Source organism: Parasteatoda tepidariorum, chromosome 5 (genome assembly GCF_982258835.1).
Source record: "Parasteatoda tepidariorum strain Cologne lab strain chromosome 5, Ptep-v5.0, whole genome shotgun sequence".
NCBI classification, from domain to species: Eukaryota; Metazoa; Arthropoda; class Arachnida; order Araneae; family Theridiidae; genus Parasteatoda; species Parasteatoda tepidariorum.
This window is the reverse complement of record NC_141759.1, coordinates 7,472,881-7,483,861: the sequence shown is the minus strand read 5'-3', so window position 1 is coordinate 7,483,861 and position 10,981 is coordinate 7,472,881. Positions and strand designations below refer to the sequence as shown.

At 33.0% G+C, this 10,981-nt stretch overlaps 2 protein-coding genes across 2 annotated transcripts; one reads left to right on the top strand and one right to left on the bottom strand.

The window, feature by feature from the left end:
- The first annotated feature begins 227 nt into the window (after nt 1–227).
- Nucleotides 228–2,486, top strand: LOC147808538 (uncharacterized). Its single transcript, XM_087165198.1, has 3 exons — nt 228–509; nt 1,772–1,918; nt 2,065–2,486. Exons 1-3 carry the CDS (start codon nt 359–361, stop codon nt 2,172–2,174), a joined length of 408 nt encoding a protein of 135 aa, XP_087021324.1. The 5' UTR covers nt 228–358; the 3' UTR covers nt 2,175–2,486.
- Nucleotides 2,487–4,639: 2,153 nt separating this feature from the next.
- LOC147808537 (uncharacterized) lies at nt 4,640–10,251 on the bottom strand. The gene is made up of 3 exons (XM_087162603.1): nt 10,084–10,251; nt 7,052–7,104; nt 4,640–4,780 (listed from the first exon to the last, which is right to left on the bottom strand). The coding sequence occupies exons 1-3, from the start codon at nt 10,217–10,219 to the stop codon at nt 4,640–4,642; spliced, it is 330 nt and encodes a 109-aa protein (XP_087018729.1). The 5' UTR covers nt 10,220–10,251.
- Nucleotides 10,252–10,981: the final 730 nt, after the last annotated feature.

The window sequence follows — 10,981 nt, the reverse complement described above, 5'->3', positions numbered from 1 at the left end:
CTAATATCTTTCTCAGACAAAGTTAGATGTAGGTTGTGACGTAATCAAAGGCGAAAATTTTTTTTAGCGTTGCTGTGGAGGCTTTTCGAGTTAGATTCTGAAATGCAATTATAAAAATAATCCTCTAACGGTTTTTTTTTCACCCTCAGATTTTTATATAAATAGAGGGAAATTTAAATATCATTTTATTTCTATGTGCTCTTGGCAGTTGCTCATGAAATTATTCTTTTTCTAATAAGTATTTCTTAAAAAAACATTAAATAAAATATCTAATTTAATTTATTCTTCATTTTGGTTAATTTTTAAGTAACAGATTTTGCTAATTTAATTTTATTTTATTTTATTTATTATTTTCGTTATGGAACACCCAAGTTCTCCTCAACCCTCAACATCGGCTGCTACTGACGTGGATTCTGGTATTGAGGTAAATTCTCGAACTAATTCCTCACATTCACCTAGACGTTTAGAAATTGAACTGCCGCTTTTTGTCCAGCCCTTCCTTCGTTCAGGTATGAACCAGAGGGCTTGTCGCTGGTTTTTTTTGTCATTTTTATTACCAAAGCTCGAAATTCTTATCGAATTCTTTACTCCTCGGAGTAAAAGAATTGCTTCTGGCTCATATAATCGTAATGATATTGATATCGGCTTCATTGTTGTAGAATTAACTGTACCGATGAAGAATCTCGAACTGAAAAAAAAACTTGAGGATGATTTAATTATTGTGAGCTCACCATGCATATGTGAGTATATTAAGAATTTCAATGCTTTGTATGCTTATGTATCTAATGCTAGTAGAGGAGTACCACTTAATCACTTTACTCCATATATGGTTGCTGAGAAACTAACCTTTAGCTTTAAAATGTTCACTGACTTTGCTCTTGCTCGTAATATTACTAACCCGATGACTTTAACTTATGAATATTCAGAAATATGTAATGAAACCACCACATTTCATGATGAGTTCACACAACATTTTGAAAATTCAAAATTATTTGTCGCGATGGCCGATCGTTTGAAGCATGCGGGGGCTGCGACGAAAGTTGTTCTTTCGTATGCTACAGAAATGATTTCACGGATCTCAAATGTTAATTATTTAATGAAAGAGATGAATGAAATAATTTCAAATTATTCTCAATTGGACATAGAGATTAGAGTTCAACATTATGCCTATGCAACATTATTAATTAAATTATATGGTCGTGTGAATTTGATGAAATTAGTCATAAACGCGTTAAATTGTTTTCAAAATGCTAAACCTAAAAATAGATGGCTTGCTTTGGTTGGGGATTTCGACGCGGGTAAATCAACATTAGCGGGAGGATTTAAAGATTTGTTTGGGGGTGTCACTATCAATATTAATTTAAAAGATGATACCCGCAGGATGTTCCAATTGGGAATGGCGATTGGCCACCGATTTGTAATTTTTGATGATGTCCGTGATATTGGCATTAAAAATTTAGATGATAATATGAGGGACTATTTGGACGGACATCACGAAATTATTTTGGAGCGAAAAAACCGGGATCCCGTCACACAATATTTTCCTCCGGGAATGATAACATCTAATTACTTATCTTTTCCGGAGGCACTGATGAGAAGAATTAGAATTATAAAATTAATCGCCCAACCGTCATTCTACAAAGCACATAAAGATTATTTTGAGGCCATCCGGTTCAATAAAACTACTCTTGTTGTCCGTAAGTATATATTAATTCCCTTGAATCAGTTACTTAAATATTTATTTGGTTAATAATTATTTTTTTTTTTAAAGTGATACATGAGCTGAACTTATTAACATTGGAAGGTGTGGATAAAGAGAAACTTGACACAGCTCTTTGGTATAACACTCGAGAATGGTTTAATGCTGAACATGAGAGTTGTACATATTGTAATGAAAACGATGTTGAAAATTTTGAAGGTAACAAAATATTTATATACTTAATATATATATATAGTTTTATTTCAGTTCCGAATTTAATATATAATTGCCGGTTTTCGTCATACTCTTGTTCTTGATTGTGTCTCATTTAATATTTTCTATTTAATATTATAAATTTATTTTAGTGCCGAACACCTCCACACAGTCCGGGCAGGTGTCCATCTGCCCCGGGGAGACTCAAAATAACATCTTAGAGACCGAGACGAGTCCTGTGGCATCAAATGTTTCTAGTTAACCACCCTTAAAGATGTCTGCCATTAGAGTAGTGGCACATTTCTGCAAAAGCAGTTGCGTAATTAGTTCAATCAAATTAACTGTGAAAGAAGCTAATAAACAAATCAACTCCATTATACCAAAGGTCAGCACAACAATCAGTGTTTACGGCTAGTAAAATCTACATATATATTCCCACTTTGGTTTTTGGATATTGTTTTAATATTACTGAGACTCAGATTTTAATATTTCAGAATGCTCTCAGCAGAAGAAAATGTAATGTTTTTTTTTTTTTATTAAAGTCTTTAACATAGTTAATATTTTATTCTTTAGCATGCTTTTGTTTCACGAGTATCTTTATATGAGTATTTTCTTTTTAAAATTCTGCTGGCATTCCTAAATTAAATTCTTGAATTAATTTAGTATTAAAATAATTTATCGTTTTATTTCATATTTTTATTTTAATTTATTTAATATTTATTTTTCAATCATTTTTTTTTTAAATATTTTTATCTGAATGTTTCCTCTCCCGTAAGAGATGAGAAATACCAGTCGTTTTTGTGTTAAGCAGCTTTAGGGTGTTGGCGTCTATGTGTGAATGGAGTATTATATTACAATAGTCCAGGGCTACAAATTGGAAAGTGCAGGGCACTCTTCAAGTGTTGAAGAGAATGGAAAAATATATAGTGGAGTCAACGCTGGGACAGGAACCCGGTTGTAATATGTACCCAGCTGCAAAAGAACTAATCGGCTTCATTAGGTGGACTGAGCTGTTGCGAAGGTTATTTAACTGTATTGGGTGAAAGGCTGATATTGGTTTTAAAGTAACTGTAAAATATAAGGAAAATCGGATAGTTCTAAATAGGAAATATAGGCCAATATGCCTATAGCAATTATTGGTCTATTTCGCATATATAGAAAAATATCGGAAAATAGCGGCAATTTGAAACACTAGTGAACTAAGATTCGTGAATATTGGTCCGATGGGGGCACTAATTATTTTGCTGCTAGGGCGGATTGAGCTTGTCATTCCGCCTTTTGTTGTGGTTAGAAGAAAAGTACGATTTTTTTTAATATTTTTGATAAATATTCTGATTTTTTTTTGTCTAATAAACGCTAATAAATGGAAAAATGTTTTTTTTTGTGTTTACGATACTTACTGCGCAATTTACATCAAATACCTAAATAATCTTTTCAAAACCGTGAGACAGAAATATACAGAGACAGAAATTTATGAGACAGAAATTTACATTACCATGTTTTACTTCGGATGTATGACGGAAATGTTTTTTTACTATATATTTATTTTTATACTATTTTTGTGAAGAGATTCAGATTTAAAATCAAAGACTACTTGGACCATTTAAAAAGTGGTTGTCTAACAGAAAATAGGCTTGATGACGAAAATTCTGAAGAGAAGTGCCGCGATGTAGCTGAAATTATATGAGTGTTGCAAGAGAATAATAATAATATATTTTTTTTAATTATCATCAGAAGAAAAAGATGTACAAAGATATATTATTTTTTATATACTTTGTATAGTTATTGATATTTTCACCATGCTGTTTTTGATTTATTTTATATTATATTTTTATGCTATGATTTTTTAAAAACATTTTTCCTTTAATCTATTAGAGCAGTGATTCTCAACCAATGTGCCGCGGAACTTTTGTGTGACGCCAAATTCTTAAAATGTGCCGCCAAATATTAGAAATGATACAATATTATATATATATATATATCTTTTGTAATTTTTCCACGCTTTAACCGCGTGAACATCTTTGTCGGTGATTATGTTGTCTCTGACAATCTTAAAATAAGATGGAAGTGTTTAAATAGTATATGACACACAATTTTAAAAAATGTTGTAAGAGTTAATCATTAAAGTAAGCTATGCAACTAATAAACAAATTAACAAAGGATAACTAAAACCAAACAAATATGTAAAAAAAAAATTAACAAAGGATAACTAACAAAAATTAAGCTAACAATTAATAACTAGCAAAAAAATAAATAACTGTTACTAACTAATTAAAAATTGACCGAAAGAAATTATTAATCCCTTAATAAATGCGCTTTTGTAGTACATATTATTTTATTTCACATTCGAAATTAATATCACAAACTATTTAACACAGTGTAAAATAGGTAATTAAACAACTTCTAATCTAATTTTTTTCGCTGTGTGCCGTCAAATCGTTAAAAGTTAATCTTAAAAATCGTTAAAAGTGTGCCGCAACAAAAAAAAGGTTGAGAATCACTGTATTAGAGCATGAATTAGATCAATTTGTTTTATTTCACAAAAAAAAAAAAAAAAAAAAATACAATGAAGGGTTAATAATTAACCTCCGCATATAAGTTCAGATATTTTTTTTTATTATTTTTTATAATTTTTCCAATTCTTTCGTGTAGTTTTTTTGCAAGATGAAGGGATAACTTAGATAATTTTTTTGTTTAAATTGCTTCAATAATAATTATTGTCATTCCTTATAATGAATTGACATTACTAAGTCGATTATGTTTTTCGTCATCCATGGCACACAAATCTTGAAAAAATACTTCCCTCTCTTCCCAGTTCCAGTCCATTGATGAAAAATCTGCGAAATGCTTCACTGCGTTCACACCATACTTTTAAAAAAAATAAGAAAAATAAAGCTATTGCGAATTTTTGCATTTTCAGTAATGGTACATTGAAAGAGAAAAGACATGATCTTAAATATTTACTATTTATCTGACCAATGCGACTAAATTTTCATGTGCAGCGCGCAAAGAAAAAAAAAACGAACGAACCTGAATAACTTTTTATTTTTTGATGGGAACTTTCACGTTCTTGGACTCAATCTTAAGAGGTCAAAGCATTGACCTCAAACATGCTGATTAATTAGTGTAGACGATATTTTATGTGACGGAATGAGAAACACAAACTTACATCCTCTGTGAGATAAATAAACATTTCATTTCACGATCTCAGATTTCTTACCTCCGAAGTGCAGAGGGGTTACTGCAATCTAGAAAATATGGTCCTCACAGTTTGGTCCGGAGAGCAGACAGAACGTTTTACTCCTTAATCATAATATTTCTTTTAGTGTTTTTAGCTGTAGCTCGAGAACAATTATAAAGATCGTTTATCCAGAGATAATTCAATGCAAATGAATTCTACACCAGCATTTTGGTCTGTGTGAGCCAGCTGCTGAATTCGTATCGACCAGCCATTTCAGGGATTTGAACGTGGTTTATCTATATACCTTATTGGGAGGCTAACGCTTTAACTTCTGAAACACCACGGCTCTCACAACCATGTTTTTTTTTATAACCATCGTTGAATAGTCGACAAAATTTCCTGGTTTACGACTATTAATGCTGAACTCCATAGTCTTGTAATTCTTAACCCAATCCACAAGACAAGCCTGGATCAAGTATTGGGAGAAGTTTACCTTTGTGGAGGTCTTTTTAATGGAAGTAACCGGTATTTGCGTTAGATGGAGTGGAAAAACCACGAAAACCTGCCATGAAAAACTTGACGACAATGGAACTCTAACACATGATCCGTCTACCACTGAGAATATTTTACATCAGGACTGTGGTCAGTGCGAACCGGGCGCCTAATTCTAATCGACCAGCCTGTCAGACTTCAAAGAACAAGGTTCGAGTAAGAAGAACGAAGAGCCAGAAATCACATGTTCGAAAAACCAATGAAAGAGGGAGAAAGGCTAAATTGATTCAGAAGAGTGTTTTTTCTCTCTTGATTTTTTATTTCTCATAAAGTTTTATTTCGAACATTTAAAAATAATTAAGACAAAAATTTAAATATTATTTTTAGGTGTGTTAAGTTTTCTTTCATCCTCATTATGCAAATGTTGTGTTTTGAATGAATGTTAAATATGCTTGTATATATATATAAGAAAAATTAAGATTGGGAGAGAGTTTTAGATGACTGTATGGAGTCACTTTGGTTACCTTACGTTATGGTGAGTGAATAACTTTCAAGGAGTTTTTTCTCTTATTAAGTTATGTGATGTCTAAGTTAAGTTATAATTTTTCTTGCTTAATAAAAATTCTTGTAAGTTCAAAGATTATTTTTTTATTATGCTTGCTTAGCATTTTCCACTCTGTACTCAACTATTCCAGCACAGCCATCACTGGGATTCGAACCCGGCACACTAGTTCGAAGGCGATTGCTCTACACCCTGAGTCACCCCTGCTCCTTACAATACAATAATGCTTAAAAAATAATTTATTTGATTCAAATATTTTAGATATACATCGAAAAACAAAATAATTTGATCATTTTTTAACAGAACTATAGTCGCCATATTTGTCAAATAGAAACACTTTAGAGTTTACTGATGATATGTTGTTTTTGAACGAAAATTGTTTGTATCGGCTATGGCGTGAGACATTTCTAAATAATTATGTTTATCCCGCTGTGGACTGACTTTTAAGACATGGCTCCCAGCAGATCATCGAGGTAAAACATCACTGTTTTCGGCTATTGTGCGGTAGGAAGACCACTTGGATCAGTCTGCGTAGGGACCGAGGGTGTGCGGTATTAGTCTTCGTTAAACTGTTTCCCTGTAAAGTGCCCGACTTCACTTGCAGGCCGTCGGCTTACCAGCGAGGGGGCCATCCCTTCTGCACAGGATCTAAATTGTTATTTCATGTCTTCGGATCATCCTCAGGGATGTTTCCCAGACCGTTGCCAATTGCCCATTGTACAGCTCTAGTGAGACGTAAATGAACAACTACTAATACGTTACATTACGTTTTAGTTTCTCGCGATTTTTATGAACATTTAACAAAGAAACACCAATATATTGAAAATTTGATCATAAAGTACTATATATCATATATTTTAAATTTGCTTTAATAATTATTGTACCACGAAATAAATAATCATACCTCTTCCGGTACCATAATGATGCATGAATCCAATTTATCATTCATGTCTTGATCTGAAATAAAAATGTCTTCTGATAAAAATAATAAAAAATTAAAATAGCAAGTATATTTTTCAAAAATTAACAATTTTTTGTGATTTAATATGAAATAGAAAATATAAATAGGTTAAAAGTATTTTGTTCACTGAATTGAAAACGTATTGGTTATATTAAGCTTATCAAAAAAATATAAGGACAGTGTGGCTGAATGCGACACGATTTTATCTATTGTCATTTAGTTCCAACTTGGTTTTTTATGGGATGTATTCACTGAAAATAACTGACGGAAGACGATTTCTGTTCGAAAAGAATTTTTCTTGATAAAATTAAATTACACACCACTGGCCAATAAAATTGTTGCACCAGAAAGAAATGCGAATCACAGAATGATATTTAATGGACGCATACATTGTAGTTGGAAGAACAAGGGATTAAATTTTCAGGATATTTGGATGTGTAGAACCTGAGGAATCAGTACTCATAGCAGCCTCCTCTCGCAGCAATAACAACAGTTATTCTCTTGGGCTTCGAGTCGAACAGAGAGTGCATATTGTGGACGGGTACAGTATTTTATACAGCTTCAACATGATGCCATAATTAATCAATCGTAGTGACTGACGAGTAATGACGTGTCAGTTGTTCGTGTCATCCCTTAGGGCCAAGTGGCTGACATGTGTATCTTCTCAGCTGTTAGTAATAGGTTAGTTAGTAATAGGAGCTGTTAGTAGCTGAGATCCTGCACGGTATTCCATATGACCGCCATGAACCCATCGATTCCATATTCTACTAACAGTCATGGGATCTCGACCAACGCGAGCAGCAATACTGCGGTATGATAAACCGCAATCCCGGTAGGCCACAATTTAACCTCGATGAAACTCAGGCATGTGCTGGTAGGCATTTCCCCTTCTTACACGAGTCATAAGAAAAACTTTTTTATCCAAGAGTAAACACTCAAATTCAATTTCTGTATGAAAAACTTACTGCCAAATCTCTTTTTTTAGACACATTGTAGGTGTTGCACCACCGCCTGCTATGCATGAAAGCGATGATAAATTAATCACTTGCATACCACAACATACTTTTTCCGTCAGGCAAATTTCACTGTCGTGGTGTGCCACTTTCCTGGTGTAGCAACTTTAATGGTCAATAGTTTATTGTCTGCAATTTAACCCTTTCGCTCCGGACGGGACATGTGCTGTCCCAGTCTGGTAAATTTTTGATATTACGGCTGGGACAACATATGTTCAAGTTACTGAAAAATATCTAGGACAGAAAATAACGCCCACTTTTGTCTTCAAACCGATTTTAAGGCCGTCTCATCGTTCTGAGTCCATAAATTTATCACGTCAATCGTTCCCGATCTAATCAAGCACAGCGAATAAATATTTTCGAGTGGTAGTTTATTAATTGTAATTTTTGTTTTAATAAATTCAATTTATTAGGTTTTTAGCCACCACTATTTCTAAATAATTCGAAGGCTTATTCGAAGGCTCCTTCCTCCGATGAAGGGCTGAAATGAGTCTAAAGAGAATTCACCCTGATAACAAGTTGAGACAGCTCGCTTATACTAGTGAGTCTTCTGAAACTGAAAACACTGAATAGGAGACCGACAATGAAGTCGTTTCACCCAATCACAATGATTTGTTTGATGATGAAGTTGAGCTCTAGAACCAGAATCTTCCATCATTTTCATGGTCCCATCCAACTAACTTTGCACCACGAATGCCACTAGTTACTTACATCAAGGGTCAAACAAATTTCTCTATAGGCAACGAAGTCACCGAAGTGGATTCTTTCTTCAAGATCTTTCCCAAAAGCTTATTCATTTGCATTGCCCAATGTACGAACGAAAGTATAGAAATGGAAAGAAAGAACATTTGGAAATGCGAGCAAGGAAGTCTATAAGCAAATGCCTTCTTTCTCCAAAACTATATTATCATCATCATCAACAGCGAGACTTTTCAATGTTGAAAACCATTTCCTAATTGAGGAAAAAACGGGCAGAAGATGTACAAGGTGAGCAAAAATGAATAAAGAGTCACGCTCGAAAATAGTGTGAATCTCTTGCAACGTAGCACTGTGCAAGAACTGTTTCCAGTCCTGCCACACCCTCAAGTAACTCAAGCTTTAGATACTGTTATCCCTCCACTACTTTCAATTTTTTACCTTCCTTATTTCATAACTGTTAATTTCGAAAAGTGTTTATAAATATTAACGCAAATGTACGTGAAAACGTTAATAAAAAAACGTTGCCTACAATAATCATCAAAATTTCAAGTAAAATGTCAATAAAAATGAGTTATTGACTCTAGAATTCCGGCCGGGACATACCCTGTCCCGGGGTTTATATGCTTTGGGCTTACGGTGGGACATATGCTGTCCCATCAATGAAGCTTATGAAATAATTGTTACTGATGGTGTGCTGTTATGGGGACGTTTATGCGTCTCCAAGGCCTTCAGCCTATTAGGCATAAAAGTTATTTTATCTAATAATCGCTTGGAAGAGAAATAACTGATCCCGTGAATGGGACGCACTTGGACTGATTTTTCGCAGTATTGAAAGGGTTAAGCCAAGAACTACTCGACCTCAGCAACTATATGACTGATTTTGCTCACATTTTGTTCCTTTTTAAATAAAAGTACATTCTTTAAAATGATGTGAAAATTGTATACCTAAAAATGCAAAATGCTTCAACTGTTTTAAAATAAAATAATAAAAAATACTTATTAAAAGTTGTATTTTATTTTATTCGTGGTTGAACAGCCGACCCAATTTTTGTTTTACGACTACTAATGTTCAACTCCCTAGCCTAGTAATTTTGAACCAATGCAGACAACAAGGAAACGCCTGGATCAGTGCCCCCAGCGGTATTGATTTGTTATGAGAACATGGAGGACTTTGAAAAAAATCAGTCTGCTGTCAGCTCTCAACTCAGTTATAAATATGAAATAATTAAGTGTTATTACGTATCAGTTTAAAAATATTCTTACCCTTTGATATGCACTTTATCCATTTCGCGCAAGGTCTAAAGTGCTCACCGTTACCCACGTCAACTGGATCTGAAGGCATATTAATACCTCGTACAACATTCAAAACAGCAGCATTAAACAAAAAATTAATAAGCATCTTAACCGCAATAGTTTTTACAGCCTTAATTTGCATCTTACCTGTCAACTCGGCTTTAAATACATAAAATTAGCTGTTAAAACAAGGAAATTTTTTTTGGAATGCATTGTTGATTGACTGAATAGTTATGTTTAATATAAAACATTTCAATGCTACCGTGATTGCGGTCTTTTTTTCCCTGTTCTTTGTTTGGATCCTTGGATTTCAAAGAAAAATCTGAAGAAAATATTATGAACAAGTTAATTGTATTACATTTTAGTATTGATCAAAATAAACTTTACTGTACTTTGTTTAAACTTTTCAAAGGTGACTATAGATAATGACATTTTTTCCCCTTTAATTTCATTTCCTTTTACTTTACAATCACATTTTTTTTTCTCTTTACAATGTTAAACATATTTCATGTTACAGTTTATCTTTCATTTTCCTTATTCCTTTTATTTTAGAATATTTTTTTTTAAATACTTACAGGAAAATTTATAAACAATACAAATTCTAGATATCGCATGATCAAAGATGGCGTGATCAAAGAGTTTGGTAAATATGCAGATTTTCAAGCATTTCGAAAGTTAAAGTCAGCCATTTAAAAATACAGAAAACATGTAAGTATAAACGAATATATTCATAAATAAAATTTGATTTTATTTTTGCCTTTTTTTTGGATTTTATAAGAGGATTTATTATTTGGTTCGCAATTTCAGATCATGGGCGTTTAGAGAAATTTTTCAGATTTTTCAAAAATGGGCATCGTGTAAGTAAAAT

What these genes read in the sequence shown, in the direction of transcription:
- LOC147808538 (XM_087165198.1), top strand. Translation starts at nt 359, where the DNA reads ATGGAACACCCAAGTTCTCCTCAACCCTCAACATCGGCTGCTACTGAC. An exon ending in CCAGCCCTTCCTTCGTTCAG is followed by an intron (nt 510 to 1,771) that starts GTATGAACCAGA and finishes TTTTTTTTAAAG; the next exon opens with TGATACATGAGCTGAACTTA. An exon ending in CGATGTTGAAAATTTTGAAG is followed by an intron (nt 1,919 to 2,064) that starts GTAACAAAATAT and finishes AATTTATTTTAG; the next exon opens with TGCCGAACACCTCCACACAG.
- LOC147808537 (XM_087162603.1), bottom strand. Translation starts at nt 10,219, where the DNA reads ATGCTTATTAATTTTTTGTTTAATGCTGCTGTTTTGAATGTTGTACGA. An exon ending in GATAAAGTGCATATCAAAGG is followed by an intron (nt 7,105 to 10,083) that starts GTAAGAATATTT and finishes TTTTTATTTCAG; the next exon opens with ATCAAGACATGAATGATAAA. An exon ending in TCATTATGGTACCGGAAGAG is followed by an intron (nt 4,781 to 7,051) that starts GTATGATTATTT and finishes TTTTTTTAAAAG; the next exon opens with TATGGTGTGAACGCAGTGAA.